At 48.2% G+C, this 17,941-nt stretch overlaps 1 protein-coding gene across 1 annotated transcript; it reads right to left on the reverse strand.

The window, feature by feature from the left end:
• Positions 1 to 3,907: 3,907 nt before the first annotated feature.
• LOC129117617 (organic solute transporter subunit alpha-like) lies at positions 3,908 to 15,444 on the reverse strand. The gene is made up of 8 exons (XM_054628368.2): positions 15,233 to 15,444; positions 13,626 to 13,777; positions 13,433 to 13,506; positions 11,916 to 12,074; positions 9,210 to 9,321; positions 8,158 to 8,304; positions 6,716 to 6,821; positions 3,908 to 6,220 (listed from the first exon to the last, which is right to left on the reverse strand). The coding sequence occupies exons 1-8, from the start codon at positions 15,309 to 15,311 to the stop codon at positions 6,033 to 6,035; spliced, it is 1,017 nt and encodes a 338-aa protein (XP_054484343.2). The 5' UTR covers positions 15,312 to 15,444; the 3' UTR covers positions 3,908 to 6,032.
• Positions 15,445 to 17,941: the final 2,497 nt, after the last annotated feature.

The following is a 17,941-nucleotide window of genomic DNA, read 5'->3' on the forward strand; positions in this document are numbered from 1 at the left end:
TTAGGTACCAAGCCTCAGCAAAATGGATTTCACAGCTTAAAAGAGTTAAACTCCTGATTTATTGGTCAATATGCACAAGCCGTGGGCAGAGCTGACAAGCGAAGGTGCTCGCCGCCCTTGATAAGCACCGGAGCAGCCAAGAGGGGGAGGTTTGCCTTCTGTGCCTGCTTGGAGAGGGCTGAGCCTTGGCTTCTGTGCCTGCTTGGAGAGGGCTGAGCCTTGACATTGCTCAGCTGCTATTATTGGGCTACTTGGTGTTGCTTCTACAGAGTTTTGAATGCTTTTTTTGTGTTGTTTTTTTCCTCATTGGGAACCCTTGAGCTGCTAATTGTCTCTGTGTCAATACTCTGTCCCTTGGCAGCAACCTTCCCTTTCTCCCTGCAGCTCTGCAGAATGTCTGGCAGCACTTTCTCAGAGCTTAGCAGTTCTCCAAAATGTCTGCACCATTTCAGCTTGTGTGGAAACTGTTCCTTAGTTTCCAGAAGACATCTGTGATCTGATGCCTGAATCTCTAGAGGGGAGACTGACACTTTTCAGCAGCTAAATTGCATTAAAGGAAACAAAAGTAATTTTATCCTACTGCTAGTTCTCTATATATGCTGTGATCCTGCCTGCATCAGGGATGTCGGGCAGGTAGGTGTTAGAGAAGGGGCCTAGGTGTGGTTGTGAAGGGAAAAGACACCTGCAAATGGAAATTGCCTTAGGACAATTCTCTCTCCTTAGAACTGACCAAAACTGTCCAAAATATTGTCAAAATTTGTCTGATTTCTCCCACAAAATGTAAAGGCTATTGAAGAAAATTTTCCTGTTTTTCATTGCACTTTCCACAGCAGGGATTTCTTTTCCTTGTTTGAAGAACAATAAAGACTATTCTGAGACTTAAGCAGAACACCAACTGCTCAATTATTTCTCAGGAAGAGGCATCAGTATAGGTGTAACAAGCTTTTTTGCATGCAAAGAAATGGCAACAAATAGAGAAATGGGAGGGAAAGAAAGAAAAAGATGTTCTGCAAAAATAGGTTTTGAGCTCTTTCAATCTACTGTTGTGATTATCCTCCTATTGTCAACCAGTACAATGTGGAGACAGACCTCTAGATTTCCCTGCTTTTGCTGAAACGAAGATGCTCATACTGATTCAGACAACTGCTAGAATCACCTAGCTAACATTTTGTAAGGCATCTAAAGCAGTTAAGAGATCAGTGTGTTATCTAACCCTCTTCCCCTAAAAACTGTCTTAAAAATAGTCATCCATTTTACCTGGGAGCTAAGAAGGTGCAAGTAGATTCATGAGCTGTCCTGAAGAGACACGTGAATGGCTGTCAGCAAAAGCAGCACTCAGACTGTTTCTGAAAGGGTAAGGAAGCCAAATGCCTCAAATTATTCAAATGATTGAATAGGTGGAGTTGTTGCAACAGACCCATTCTAGCATTTGCATTAGGTGTGTAGCAAATGACTGCTGTGTTCTCTGTTATCCATGAGTCTTCAGGGCTTCTTTACTGCTTGCACTAAATCCACCTATGCCCTAACTTGTCCAATTTACCACTGATTGTATTCCAACAGGATCACAGAATGTGCTGAGCTGGAGGGACCCATCAGGATCATCAAGTCCAGCTCCTGGCCCTGGACAGGACATCCCCAAGAATCACACCCTGTGCATGAGAGCATTGTCCAATGTCCAGACTTCTTCAACTCTGTCAGGCTTGATGGTGTAAGCAGTTCCCTGGGGAGCCTGTTCCAGTGCCCACCCACCTTCTGGTTGAGGAACTTTTTCCTGATATCCAACCTAAACCTCCCTTGACTCACCTTCAGGCCATTCCCTTGGGTCCTGTCACTGTCACACAGAGCAGAGATCAGTGCCTGCCCTTCCCCTCAGGAGGAAGCTGTCACTGCAGTGAGGTCTCCCCTCAGTCTCCTCCAGGCTGAACAGACCAAGTGCCCTCAGCTGCTCCTCACATGGCTTCCCCTCAGGGCCCTTCTCCATCCCCATTACCCTTCTTTGAACACTCTCTAAGAGCTTCACAATGTTACCCAAATCCTTCCCCTGCTCCAGTTCTGGGAACCATGGGATCACAATGATTGCTGTGGGTATTTTTTCTTGGCTTTTCTTTGGAAGCAAACATTGCATAGAGGGGAGGTTCTAGTTGTCCTGGGTGTGCAGGCATGAGCCTACACCCTTGCACATCCTCCCTGATGGGTGCCCACATGATTTTTTCTAAAGCAAGGCAGAGGCCAGTGTGAGGGTGAGGGTGAAGGAGCAGACAGGACAATTGGAGGGTGGGATGTAGGGATAAGAGGATCTATAGCCAGCAGAGCACCCTCAACTCCTGAAACACATCCTTTGGGTATTAAGTCATGAGGCCCTGGTGAGAGGCCTGAGACATGAGAAACACGAAGGCATGGCAGAACTTGCCTTTCAAGGAGGTCTGCTGAGGGAACTTTTTCAAGGTTCCAGCACTGGCCACTCTGCAGCCAACAGGAGCCCACACCACAGTGTTCTGAAACAGGAGGGATTCAGCTAGTGTGGCTTTAAAGTTAATAGCTTGAAGGACAGGTGGAAAAGAAGAGCGCGGAGCAGCTCCTGTTTACCACCCCACTCCTGCAGCACTACAAGGTGTTGAGAGATTCCCCCCTTTTGTGGGCTGCATTCCCCTGCATGGCCCTCCAGGAGATTTCATGGCCAGTGCTCACCCTCCTGCCTGCATCTTTAGCACATGGACACCCAAAGCATATGACTCATCTTCTCCCATGTTCTAATGAATTCCTTCCACGTGTCTGAAGCCTCTTAAGCCTCAATCACACACCTCTGTGTATGCTTATCTCTGTTTAATGCTGTTAATCACAGAAAACACTGATAATATTACCTTTACCCTTCCTCACACAATAATCCCAGGCAAACACAGCATAAAGGTTGTGCACTCACCCTAACAATCATTACTTTACTACAGCTGTATAAAACCAGTTGTGAAATTTATCTTCTAGCTCTTGTCAACTGTTTTCAAATACTTCAATCACAAACACGTAGCTGAAAGTGATCTGAAAGGGATGGTTATCAGAACTGAGACTGAACGAATTCCTGGCACTCTGTTTTGTTTTTCCATCCCCAGACTGATTAAGATCCAGCTTGGAGGTGGTGACTTGCAATGTTTTCATTTCAGGAGTACCTGAATGCAGGCCCTGCAATGGAGTCCAGTTGTTTCCAGGCTCCTCCTTTAGGCAGGACACAGCTATTGGTCTGAGCCAGAGGAGGGCAAGAGAGTCTTAGTAAAAAAAAAAAAGGGAAACAAAATTTGTAACAATAAGGCCCACATATTCTGCTACAGTCACATTAACTATAACTCAGGAAAGCTCTTGGGCATGTGTTAAAGAAAATATATGCCTAATATATTTCTATATCTATATGTAGAAATATATATCTAATTTTATAGAGAATATATATTTATATAGAATATATGTCTAATTTTTCTCTGAAAAGGCTTCTGTGTAAGTAAGTGATGTTTGGAATGAGATCTCCATGACTGTACACAGTAAACAGATTTGCTGCCAAATCCAAAGTCTGCTTGACAACCACCACAGTACATCTTATTGCTGAAATATGTCAGATGAAGGTCACAACAAGTGTTAAATACCTATCCAAAAGCAGAATAGCCAGTGATACCTGTGGCTAAATCAGGCCCACACTGATCTTTACAAGATACATTTAACAGACATGACAGACACCAGCCCAACAGCAATGAGTGAAGACTTTTGCAGCGCCCCAGCAGCCTCCTCTGGACCTACAGACACACTTTTTACACACTCCATCTGCTTTCAAAGGCACTCTCCAGCTACAGCACATGGATCTGCTTTTCCATGCCACAGATCCCACCCATCAAAGCATTCCCTTGAACCACGACAGAAAACACAAAGATGCTTTACCAACTCAAAATATTTTATTTTCCAATTTTGAAGCTGATTGTACTTGCAGCCAACCATCCCCAATGCTGTTATGAAATTCAGTATTGCTCTTCAAGCCTGTGTATGGACTCATGGCCTAGATTGCACTGATATAAAGCAACATTAGGAATATGCTAATAGTCATAATGTTAAAATACATTAAGTAGATTTGTCATGTTAAGAATAAGTTAGCTGATCCCAGCTAACTCACTCTAATGCAGAGTAAAAATTTTCACATGAATTATTTTTTAAGGGAAAAGTGCAGATTCTCTCAAATTAATGCAGTCCAAGAGTCTATATTAATTTCCCAGACTGCCTACTTAGAAAAAAATATTAAATATAAAAATTGCATCAACCATTTCAAAACAAAAATAATTCAAGTTTTCTACTATAATGGAATCCTTCAGTTGTTAAAGAAAATATTGTTTCTGACCTCAATCGAAAAGAAAAAACCATTTTGAGTCAGCCCCAACTTCTACTTCAGGTGGTTCACTAGTTGTTTTTAGTATGTTTCATTTCCCACCAATTCCCAAACAGAATGCAATGTTTTAATTCAGTGTGAGCCATAAATAAAGCCCTGCTGTGTGTTGGAGTGTGTCCAGAGAAGGGCCACAGAAATGATGAGAGGGCTGGAGCACTTCAGCCTATGAGGACAGGCTGAGGGAGATGGGACTGCTCAGCCTAGAGAACAGAGGGCTCTGGGAAGAGGCCACTTTGTTGTGGCCTTCCAGTACCTAAAGGGGACTACAAGAAACACAGGGACACCCTTTTTAGCAGGGCCTGTTGCAATAGCACAAGGGATAAAGGTTAAAAAACTACAAGAGCATAGATTTAGACCAGATATAAAGAAGACTTTTTTACAGAGAGGTGTCAAATAATGGAATGGGTGGCCCAGAGATGTGGCAGGTGCTCTGTCCCTGGAAACATTCAAGGTCAGGTTGGATGGGGCTCTGAGCACCCTGATCTAGGTGAAAATGTCCTGCTCACTGCAGGGGCTTGGACGAAATGTCCTTTAAAGGTCTCTTCCAACCCAAAGTGTCCTGTGACTCCATCTGCCTATCTTTGCTCTCTTGCCCTTCCCTGGACACACTCCAGCACCTCAACGTCCTCTTTGTCATGAGGGGCCCAAACCTGAACAAAAGATTTGAGGTGTGGCCTCACCAGAGGGACAGCCCCGCCCTGGGCCTGCTGGCCACGCTCTCGCTGATCCAGGCCAGGTGCCAGGTCCTTCCTGGCTGCCTGGGCACACGCTGGCCCCTGCTCAGCTGGCTGGTGACCAGCACCCCAACAGCCCTTTCAATGACTGCCACCCTCACTGTTAGTGCAGGGATCCTGAGTGTCATTATCCCCATTTACCAAGCAGAGAACCAAAGCACCATGTAACACCACAGACCAGAAGATATCCCAGACTCTAACTCCTACCTTCCTTTTCCATTGACAGAGAACCTGCTGTCTGCAGGAAGAACACCTGACATATTTACAAACAGTAACTGTGTATTTACCAATTTAGGCTGTGAATTGACTAGGAATGTAAAAAGTCTTGCCCTAGACAGATCATTGTTTCTGTAGGTGAAGAGCCCATATGGGTTTGGGGATTTCAGAACAAACATGAGACTCTATTTACTGATCAGAATTAGCTATGGTGAGCTTGTGGTGTAGAGTGAGAGATGATCTATTGTGATGGATGAAGCATGGAAAAATGCTGTGTTGGACATATGACAGCAATCCAGGGTCTTATCTTAAAAAATCTTAAGATTTTTTAAAAGTCAAAAAAGATGAAAAATAATTACTCTGAATTAACTCTAAATCATAGCCATTCTAATAGCTAAAATATAAAATAAAATCATATTGTAAGACAGTTTGGCACCATCAAGTGCTCAGTAACAGTAGAAAATGGTATAAAATCTTAGTAAATTACATGGTGTGAAAACCCTCACACCATGCACACATGGCTGGAGAATCAACAGGATTATCTTTACTGGTCTTTCAGTACTGCAGCTCACAGGCACTCATGCCATGTTCTGACATGGACAGTGGCTATTTTTGGTGCAAGAAGTTCCTGAAGCTGATCTTACAGCTCCTGCCTAACAGGAGCACTTCTAAACCTTTGGCAATGCATCCTCCACAGCTGCACCATTCAGGATAACCTCAGGAGTCTGCTTCTTGTCCCCAGGCTCTTCAGCCATGCACTCTGGAGGCTCCAGGTCGTGGTATTTCCTCCGATAGACCACCCTGGAGATCACAGTTATCAGAAACATTTCCATGATGAGCAGCTGCTGGGCAATGTCTGCCAAAAAAAAAAAAAAAAAAAAAAAGAAGGGAGATAAAGAAAAGCCCCCCAAAAGGGGAAATTACTATCAAACAACAAATGAATAATTGGCTTATTAATTTTCACCTGTGCAAAAGGAACAAACTCTCTCACCCTGTCCCTGTGTTTCTCAGACTCAGCAATGACATCTGTTACAGAATACCAGTACTGCCCATCAATAAGAATGCAATAAATTATGCATCCAAAACACAAGAGATTTAACAGGAATTATGCATGTTGATTTCTTTTCCTCTCATTTCTGATTCCAGCTCTTCTCATTATCAAGTTATTCTCTACAACCATGACAGCTATGAAACTTTTGTTATTGTTTTTAAACTAAAAAAATGAGATTCTCCAAAAGCTAGTGATACCATGAAATTTGTGTTTTGGGAAAACACCACAGATAGCCATCAGCAACACTGAACTGGTACTTCTATAAGTCAATGAAGAACATTCTTCCCCCAGAAAACTTACATGATCCTCTTGCTGTAGAGGAGAGTGGTGGAGCACAGGGAATGATTTTTTGTGTAGCAAATATGTTGATAATAGTGGTCTGCAGGTGGTTCAGAATGACAATAAACTGCACCAGAAACAGAAAACAAATGCCTTAGCTACCAGAAAGGGGTTTATAGTTCACACAACAATTCTGCTTTGATAACTAAACCTCCTTTGCCTCATTCCTCCTTGCTTGCCCTCCCTTTCCCCTCACCTACCAGCAGGATGCCTGCCATTCTGCAGAATTCATCTTAAGGTCAGGATGATACTGCTCTCAATAGGAGTATTAAATTAATCCAGGACTTGAAAAGCATTTCTTCTCAGGCCTTCATTTGGGAGGTACATTATACACAGACCTCACAGCAGGGATTTCAAATAATACTGAGTTCTGAATAATAGGTAACAATGTTTAAAAAATGACAGTTAATTTGACCTATGAGCTTATGTTCTTCTTAGTGGAAGAAGGACTCAAAGAACATTTTTCCTTGTTGTCTCCTCTTTTTGCCAAAGCAGAGATATTGTGGTCCCCAAATTATGAGACTGGCTTTGCCAGAAGGTATGAGGGACTCTTCACAGCTTGAGTTCAGCAGCCACCACTTGCTCATCCCATTCCATTGAGCCAGACCTTTGCTGCCATGGAGTTATCCAAGTGCCTCTGTGGCTCCCCCACATCCACAGAGTTTGCCATCCCAAACCTGAATTCACACTAACACAGCTTTGCAGGTGGGACCATCCTGTTTTCTGCCTTTATTAGTGCTTAATAATTTACCTAACTCAGTGCACCAGCCTTGATGCACGTGCTGTTCAAGGAGGAGACATTTCCAAGGATTCTGCTGGGCTCTATTCAGAGTGATGTGGAAGAGGGTGGCCTTGTCCCTGTGCTTTTTCAATCTAACCTATGTGGTTCTGTTCCTTACTGTTTAATGATTTTCAGCCAGTATTTTCACTATTATCTAATTCTGAAGTGCAGAATGGCCAAGAAAAATACTATTAAAACTGCATATTGTGGAATGCTGGAACAGTTCAAACAACAGCTGCCTGCACAATGCAACATCTCCTCTCTGAGGTACACACCAGCATTTTAACATTGCATTTCAGGATACCACAGCTACAAAGCTTCCTTCAAGCCCCACAGAAAGTGCTGTTGTGATTTCAGTGTCTAAAGATGGAGAGATTTTACATGGCTTTCACATCTCCAGCACTCCTGAGACTAGAGGTAAATTGGCTCAAAGTAAAACTGAACAGCAGCCAAGGAGAGTGCTTGAAAGGGATTCAGCTTTAATCAGGTAAAAATGTGGCTTTGCACAGTGTATTTAATGGGAAAAAATACCATAAATTTTCAGCAAAGGAGCAAGAACAAGAAAGGCTGAGTAGTATCAGCAGTTAAGAGAAATACTTATCAGAAATATTAAAGTTCTCACCTGATAAAGAGCAAACTTTGGGATAATGTTCTTACACTTAAGGAGAATCCTAACTTTTCGAAACATGATTCCTACTGCCCACAGAGCACAAAGGGTGAGGGCACCAATGAAGCAGCTGATCCACAGTGCAGGTCCTTTGGGAGACACCTGAGAAGCAAACCACACAACCTTATACAACCTTACTCCAGTGTTTCCAGGAAGAAGTTGTGAACTGGATGATGTTAAAATGCTTTTTTCTATCTGCATGAAAGCTGGTGGCAGCAGCAGCTGCTGGGTTTTGCATGGGGAAGCTGCCCAGTACCAACTGGAGCATTGGCACAGGCTCTCTCCTGCAGGCACCAACACAGAGACGTGTCCAGCCTGGGGAGGTGCCAGTGACACAACCCCTCAATGTTGCAATTGCCAGCCATGCAGTGTTTGCCTTTTCAGAGACCCCAGCAGCACGTGGCAATCCTCAACAGCTCATGAGAGCAGGTTCAGCCTGACATCTCAGGTGGGTCATTCATTTTATACCATGAAATGACAACAAAAATATTACTTTTAGTCTGAGTTATTCAAGAGGTGCCAAGTTATTATCAGATACAGATTTCTCCATCATCCTGCAGGTTACATGGTACAAAGCAGAAGTACAGTACTATCTTTTCATTTTGCACAGATATAAAAATCACCATGTCTTGCTGAAAAACACAGAATTAGGCTTCCTGTTAGCATGCCAGTACATACACTTATTTCTTAAGGCTGTACCTTACAAAACACAGGGCAGATACATCCCACAGGGCAACTTGCAGTCCTGCTATTCTAACCATACCAGCTGGGAAATGTATAATCTGATGCCCAACCCCCTCTGATGCCAAATTTTTTTCCAAGAGAGCTGAGGAAGGCAGAAATCAAGGATGTCAAGAAATTATATGCTTCAGGTGTCAAAAGAATACAGTAAGGACTCACTTGGAAATGGTCCCAGATTTCACAGTAAAGTTGCAGGTTAAGATAGTTACATCAGCCCTGAAACCTATGGATTTTGAGGACCTTCTCTGATTAAAATAGTTACTTACATTGTAAAGAACATAATTGCCATTAGTCCAAAGCACTATTGATAAAAATACGAGCACAGGCCGAAAGACAGCAAACTGAAAGGTGCCCAGCTTCAGCCAAAACAGGGTTTGCCTGGATGAAAAAAAAAAAAAGCAACAAAAAAATTAGGCCAAGATGTATTAGCAACCTTAATAACATTTTCTGGATACTGTCAACTGCAAAACTTTTCCACTCCTCTTGTAGCATGTGGCCAAAATCCGGGGAGGAACAGCTTCAAGATTAGAAAATATTTCCAAGAATTTCCCAGTGTTTATTTAATAAAGTCTCTACAGAAATAGTACTTTTCCTGCTCTGCAGCAAGTACATACTAACCAAGGCTGGGCAAAACATGATGTCTTTCTCTGCCCTGAAGCCAACCAGGGAGACAGGAGCTGCATAACCAGTTCCTGAACAATGATGCCATTTGCTCTTGCCTTGTTGCCTTATTATTGCAGTCCTCCCATGGCATTGGACAAATCAGCCTGTTCAGCCACTTCCTAGTCCTGTGGTAGATCGAGAAGGGGGATCACACAGCCCTAGGTGAAAGGACTGGTGGTTTTTCAGTGCATTTTGAAGAGTACCATGTCAGATCTGGGCTTGCCCCTCTGCGGTCTAACAGAAGAAAGGAGCAGCCTCTCACTTGGCAAATTGCACAAGGCTGGCAGGAGAGCTCAGGATTCCTTCACTTCTGTCACTGTGAAGTGGGTCCAGAGCACACCTGTAACCTGGCCAGCCAGCTCTGCAGCCCACCAGGAGAGGGGCAGATGAACTTTCTGACAGAGGGCATGGAAGCTGGCTGACCTGAGCTCTCCTTCTGCTTTCACAGGGGAAGCTGCAGCTGCTACAGCTGCCTCATGTTTTGGTCTGTTACTGTGCATTATTTCTCATATTTTCAGTGTTGTTTTCACTGAAGTTCCTTGGACCCTGCCATCAGAGATGTCTCACAGACAGGAGGCTGCCATTTAGTGTGCTAAAGGATACAGGGACCAGGAATTACAGGAATTGCTCAATGAATATAGCTGGTAACCACAGGATTATCAACAGCACAAACCCATGTGGAAAGACCTGCAATGTTCCAGTGTGTACCTTCTCAAAGATTTATAATTCCCAGAGAGCTTTAAAGAATAATGCATATGACAAAGAGGGCAGTCCCTGCAAGGCCATGAGCTGTTTCCCTTGTTAACACAGGCCCACCTTTACTGATCACCAGACCTCTTCTGCCACATCTCTCCCTGTGCATGGATTGTTGCATTGCCTCATCTGTACCTTGTTGTTCTCCCCAGGACTGCAGATATATATGTTTTTGGTTTTTTTTAAGAATGAATCCCTCCCTTGGGGTAGCTCCCTGTTTCCCCATAAGATACCTATAGAAGGAATGTGAGACTGACTTTTCTCTCATATAGCTTGCCAATATCTTTTTTTTTTTTAAAGGTACCCTGCAATGGGGAAAGGCTGGAGGTTAGAAGCAGAGAGCAGATGGGTTTCCCAGTGGTACAGACACTGGAGAAGGAGGCCTAAGCCCTCTGCAGAGCAAAAAACCTGTTGTTTTTTTTTTTCCCAACAGAGAGCTGTCCTTCCTGCCAGCAGTAGCAGGCCCTGTGTAGCTCCTGAGATGAGTCCATATGAGCTGACATCATCCTGCTTCAGCTGCCACTGGGCTGAACAACAGCAAGGCAGAGGAGGGGATCCTCTCCCAAGCTCCCAGCTGCTACAACCTATACTCTATTAAAATAAAATCATGGAAACTAAAGTTTAAATTCTAATATCAAATGAGGCAGTTTAAGGAAAAATTATTGTAATAAAAGATTAGAATTTTTGAAAATGCATCAGAAACCACTATGCTGTGTTCTGTTTGCTGCTTTTCTTTAAACAGATTGTACAATCCCCTAGGACCCTCTGACACTCAAGTCCACAGCCTCACAGAAAAGTCTCTTTTCAGTCCCTCAGGTTTTGCTTACAATGAGAGAAACAGTCTCATGCTCTATGCCAGTAGGAAAGCAGAGGGAAATGCAGGAGGCTTCCAGGCTGTGGAGAGGTGTGTGAGTGAGGGGGTGGCACTAACCAGAGGAGGAGCTCCACCAGGCAGTGCTCAAAGGGGAGCAGGTTTATGTTACAGTATATTGGCTCCTGGAGCTCTCCATCCTTACCCCCCTTCTCAAAGATGCTTTAATAATAAGTTTAGAAGAAGAAAACATCTGCTTTTGCCTCACCAGACAATGCCATTTCATTGAGAACAAAGCTTTACAAGAATTATATCTACTTTTTGTTCTAAAAATTATTTTAACCTCAAGTAGTTTTAAAGTTAAAATCAGGAGGAAACATTTCCATTTTATCAAAGTGAGAGAAATTTTCTATCAAGAGAGCCTCCATTTGACAATTCTGCTTGTGAAAAATACCCAATCTCAAGATATTTGTTCCTTTCTGGAATGAAAGGAAACTGAAATGTCAATTATTAGGTTTTCTAGGGTAGAAATTTCTCCTCCCACACACCTCTGCATTATAGAAACAAAATAAATTAGTGATGGTGTACAGACCCAGAGTGAGGATGCTGTTTAAAAGAAACAGTTTGAGATGTCTTGAGACTGACTTTTGGGATGCTTTGCTGTGAGCCTGGCCCTGCCAAGCTGGCTGAATTCCAGCAGCCGTTTTCAAGCTCCTCAAAGGGGAATCCTACAGGAGTGACTCACCTGGTGATGGGCACACGAGGGAGGCAGAGGCAGCAGCAGCAACAGGGCCCGGTGGTGATGGTGAAGTGACCATTCTCAAACCGTCTGAGGAGCACCTTCTGCCCCCCACACTCTTTAATCATCATCATCAGGAACTTGTGGATAACTATGGCAAAAAATCTAGGAGAGGGAGAGAATTCCAGCTCAAACTGGCCTGTGTGTCTCGTATGCCTGTGCAGAGCAGGGCCACCTCCCTGGGTGGTACAGGATTTTTACAGCTTGTGCTTCCCAATCAACAAAAGTTCTGGCTGTGTCTTTGAGACACTTTCTGCTTTCCATCACTTTGAGGAGCAGAACTGCCCTACCCTCACTGAAAGAGGAATGAACTGAGGCACAGAGCAGGTGTGGAATTTCCCAAAGCTGCTCTGGGGGCTGGTGGCAGAGTTGCTGCTTATGCACAGGCTTTCCTGGCCCCTTCATTCTGGCTGTGTTTGTCCATAAGTTATCTAGTTCTCACTAGTCTGAACCTTTTAGAACAAGTCCTCTTGCTCCTCAAACGTGGCTTTCAACCAACAAACATGGCTAAGTTCACATATTGAATTAGCTATTATTATATTATTAGCTATCATTGAATGTGCTGGCCCAGGCAGGGTGGGGTTCCTTGGCAGACAAAGCACCTACTGCTGCAGCTCCACCTCTCCCTCCTGCCCCAGCTGCACATTCCCAACCCTACCCAGGAACTGCAGATTATGCCACCAAACATGGAAACCCAATCCATAAAAGAGGTCCTCTGCTGCACTGCCTGCAGCTTGGGCAAGGCAGAAGAGGGAATTTAAGCCCGCTTGAAGTGCCATTGGATTGTTGGAAGTTTCTGGCAATCTGCACTACCTGCACATACTGCCTCACGCCAACAGTATTCCCTACTCCAGTGTTGTCCCTCCTCTTATACTCATCTCCAGATGTGGAGTGCTCAGGGCCATGGCACAGCCCCACTCTCCTGCCCAGCAGGGCTGTGCCATCACCTCCAGAAAGCAGGGAGCACATTTCTCCCTTCTTCTCTGCACATGCCAGAGCTGTCATGCTCACACAAAAAGTGCTTTCATCAGGACAACTGTGGAATGTTTTTGCACTGATGTGCTCACTGGGGGCTCACTTGGCACCATTAATAATAGACCTCCATGGCTCATCATTAGTAAAAGTGCAGGGAAGAAGTCACAGGCCAGACTCTCATCCCACATGGCATGCAGAGAGAGGAAAGACAGACTGCTGCTCCAAAGAGGCTGTCAGTCCAGGGAATCAATTACATGTGAGTCACAGATCCTTCACACTGACATTCCCACACTAGGGGACTGGAGCACTGGGAACTGTTTCAGCATTTTCCACCTCCCAGGAAAGAGCTGCCAAGAGATTTCAACTCAAACAAAGAAATTACTGAATTGTTAAATTTACAGAATGACTGTGTTACCAAGAGCAGCAGATGTTTAAAGGGAAGAAATTCAGGGTTTGGAGCAACACCTAGACACAAGCAGAATACTCACATTCCTGCTGTGAAATCTGTAAACATTGTTGAGCGAGGAACCCACATGCCAATGCATGAAGTAGAGGAGATCACCTACAAAGAAAAGGGAGGAAGGTTGTATGAAGGGCAGAGAGCTCATGTAGTTCCTGTGGATTTTCAGGGAAGCCTTATTTTCAGCATTGAATTTTATCTCGTTTCCATGTTTAACTTACTGGAGCTGCAGCATTAATCCAAATTATGATTGATCTCTTGGAGGAGGGGATTTTCCTGTAGATGTAGACAGCTTCCTCTATAAACAGCAGAATGGCAATGAGCGTCATCAGAGTCAAGATTGCAAAGAGAAATCTCCCTGGAAGGTCAAGGCCTGCAGAGAGAGAAAAGCAAACTGACAGTTCTGATTTATTTCATAAACTTCTCAAATATTAATGTAACAACACCATCTCTGAGGGGCTTCTTTGCCTTATTCCTGCAGATACTTGCACTCATCCCTAGTTACACAGGCAGACACTGACTCCACAGAACCATTCAAATACTGAAGTTCATGACTAAATCTTTCCAGGATCCACAGACAGCAGGCAGGAAGAATACGCCTTCACCTTCTGAAAGCATTATGCAATAGTCCCTTTCTGAAAGGGGGAGTTCCAGGACAAATATCCTTAGATGACTGTAAATATGTAGCAGAAATAAATACATAATCTGGGAACTTTTCCAGGCAGGCTACAAGCAAACATGTATTCACTCAGTATTAGTTCTCTGCTTCCAGCATATGCTCATAGGCATGATACATGTCACTTCCTTAGGCAGGCAAGCTTACTAGGAGCTCAGTGGAATTTTGTAGGGCACACGAGCAATGTAAGGAAAAGTCCCTGATATCCCAAGCCCGAGATAAAACTTGGTGTCTTCACCAAAATCTTTTTTGCTTCTCCCTTAAACATTTCAACATTTACTCATAGATTATAGGTTTTATCATTGACACTACCCAGTGTCAATGTATGGGTATGAACTTTGACCCACAACTGACAGCTGAAGTGTATTTTCTCCCAAGGGATGTGTTTCCAGAGACAAAAAAAAGTGGAGTCATGCTCAATTCAGGAGAAGTTCATGCTCATCATCAGTACTAACTCCTGCCGGACCCGCCGCCTATCGGAAGGCAAAGCAGAGACCCTGCCCCAGCCTCTTTAATCCAACCTGCTTCAAAAAAACCTGGCACTTCCAGACTTGGCTGCAGGCGGGGCAGTGCACGTCTCAGTGACACCTCCACTCCTTAAATCTCGCCGGAGGGAGCCCGAGACCCGGCGCGGCTCCAGGGGCCGGTTCAGCGCTTGGCTCCCGCCGCACCGCCCCGTTGTTCTGAGCCACCCCAGCCGAGCCCGGGCTGGGCCGTGCTGGGCTCCCGCCCTGCCCCGGAGCCCGCTCGGCCCCCAGACAGGCGGAGGATCGGCCGGGACAGGCGGGTGCCGGCCTCCGAACGGGGATTTCCTCGCCGGGGAAGAACGGCGAAGGGGCACGCAGGGACAGGGACAGGGACAGGGACAGGGACAGGGACAGGGACAGGGACAGAGGATGGGCAGGGACAGGGGCAGAGGGACGGACCGCGACAGGGGGACGGACAGGGAGGGGGAAGAGGGACCGACAGGGACAGAGGCACAGGCAGAGGCAGCAGCACGCACAGGGGCAGGGGCAGGGGCAGGGGATGGGCAGGGGCAGGGGCAGGGGCAGCCCCCGCCATCCCGCCGCGGTAGGTGCCGAGGGCGCTGCCGCGCAGGGGCCGCCCCGGGTCTCCGGCGGGCAGCCCCCTCTCCTCCCGGCCCGCACTTACTCCGGAGAAGCTCCTCCGAGTAGGGCGGCTCGCTGGAGCCGCAGGACGGGTGCAGGGTCCCGTTCGCCTCGCCCTCCATGGCTGCGCGGAGCCCCGGAGGTGCCGGGGCCGGGGGTCGGTGCGTGCCCGGCCGCGGGTCCCTGCCGAGTGCGGGCGGCGATGCGCGGCGCGGTGCCGGCGGCCGGGCCCGGTTAATGATTACCCCGAGCCGGGTGGGCAGGCACCGAGCCCGCGCTGCCTCCTGGCGCCCGGCACGGCGGCACGGGCAGCGCCGAGCGCGGGCAGCGCCGAGCCCGGGCAGTGCATAGCCCGGGACAGTGCATAGCCCGGGACAGTGCATAGCCCGGACAGTGCATAGCCCGGGACAGTGCCATAGCCCGGACAGTGCATAGCCCGGGCAGTGCATAGCCCGGACAGTGCATAGCCCGGGACAGTGCATAGCCCGGGACAGTGCATAGCCCGGACAGTGCCATAGCCCGGGCAGTGCATAGCCCGGGACAGCGCCGAGCCCGGACAGTGCATAGCCCGGGCAGTGCATAGCCCGGGACAGTGCATAGCCCGGGACAGTGCCATAGCCCGGGCAGTGCATAGCCCGGGACAGTGCATAGCCCGCACAGTGCATAGCCTGGACAGTGCATAGCCCGGGACAGTGCCATAGCCCGGGCAGTGCCATAGCCCGGACAGTGCATAGCCCGGGACAGTGCATAGCCCGGACAGTGCATAGCCCGGACAGTGCATAGCCCGGGACAGTGCATAGCCCGGACAGTGCCATAGCCCGGGCAGTGCATAGCCCGGGACAGCGCCGAGCCCGGACAGTGCATAGCCCGGACAGTGCATAGCCCGGGACAGCGCCGAGCCCGGACAGTGCATAGCCCGGGATAGTGCATAGCCCGGGGCAGTGCCATAGCCCGGACAGTGCCATAGCCCGGGGCAGTGCCATAGCCCGGGACAGTGCATAGCCCGGACAGTGCATAGCCCGGGACAGTGCCATAGCCCGGACAGTGCATAGCCCGCACAGTGCATAGCCCGCACAGTGCATAGCCCGGACAGTGCATAGCCCGGGGCAGTGCCATAGCCCGGACAGTGCCATAGCCCGGACAGTGCCATAGCCCGGGACAGTGCATAGCCCGGGACAGTGTATAGCCCGGACAGTGCATAGCCCGGGATAGTGCATAGCCCGGGACAGTGCCATAGCCCGGACAGTGCATAGCCTGGGACAGTGTATAGCCCGGGACAGTGCATAGCCGGGACAGTGTATAGCCCGGGACAGTGCCATAGCCCGGACAGTGCATAGCCCGGGACAGTGCCATAGCCCGGGACAGTGCATAGCCCGGACAGTGCCATAGCCCGGACAGTGCCATAGCCCGGACAGTGCCATAGCCCGGGACAGTGCATAGCCCGGACAGTGCATAGCCCGGGACAGTGCATAGCCCGGACAGTGCATAGCCCGGACAGTGCATAGCCCGGGACAGTGCATAGCCCGGGACAGTGCATAGCCGGGACAGTGCATAGCCCGGGACAGTGCCATAGCCCGGACAGTGCATAGCCCGGACAGTGCCATAGCCCGGGACAGTGCATAGCCCGGACAGTGCCATAGCCTGGACAGTGCATAGCCCGGACAGTGCATAGCCCGGGACAGTGCATAGCCCGGGACAGTGCCATAGCCCGGACAGTGCATAGCCCGGGACAGTGCATAGCCCGGGACAGTGCCATAGCCCGGACAGTGCATAGCCCGGGACAGTGCATAGCCCGGACAGTGCCATAGCCCGGGACAGTGCCATAGCCCGGACAGTGCCATAGCCCGGACAGTGCATAGCCCGGACAGTGCATAGCCCGGGACAGTGCCATAGCCCGGACAGTGCCATAGCCCGGACAGTGCATAGCCCGGGACAGTGCATAGCCCGCACAGTGCCATAGCCCGGGACAGTGCCATAGCCCGGACAGTGCCATAGCCCGGGACAGCGCCGAGCCCGGGACAGCGCGGCCACCCCGCGGCCGCCCCGCCTGCCACGGGCCGCGGCTGTTCCCGGTGGTCCCCGTGTCTCTGCCCGGCTTCGGAGGAGCTGCTTGCGGCACCCAGCCGGCCCTGCCCGGGCCCACATTCCCAGCCCCGAGCCGGGTCTCGGCAGCCGAGGCGCGCTGGAGCCGGCCGGGGGACGGCAGGGATGGCCAGGGCCGTGTCCGCCTTCGCTCCAGCCCCAGGGCACGGGCAGAAGCTGCTCTGTCAGTAGGGCAGGTGTTTGAGGGACTCTTCATGGCACCCTTCACCAAAGGCTCCCCGATCCACTTGGCTGCAACGAGGTGAGACGCTGATGGGGAGCGCAGGGAGGGCAGGAATGTACCGAGAGATTCTCCGCTTTCCCCCTGCTGGAAGGATTCTTTCTGCAGCCTGAGCGCTTTCGGGCTGTTTCCAGGGAAAGGGAATGAGTACTGACATGATGGGATTTGGTGACCCACCACGTTGATCAGGATACTCAGTCTGAAAGCTGGCGAACCCTGATGGTTACTGCACTGGGTGACAAAACGACAGGGACACGCTGTAGCAATCAGCACAGAGGGTGTCCGGGGGAAGGAGGACAGTCCTCATCACCTATGCAGTGATAAACGATTGCCACTCACGAAAAAGATCCTGGGGGCACAGTGGACAGTCTTCAAAAATGACAGCAAGAATCAGCATGGGACAAAATGCAAAGCACTGTGAGAAATTTG

Source organism: Agelaius phoeniceus, chromosome 2 (assembly GCF_051311805.1).
Source record: "Agelaius phoeniceus isolate bAgePho1 chromosome 2, bAgePho1.hap1, whole genome shotgun sequence".
Lineage (NCBI taxonomy): Eukaryota > Metazoa > Chordata > Aves > Passeriformes > Icteridae > Agelaius > Agelaius phoeniceus.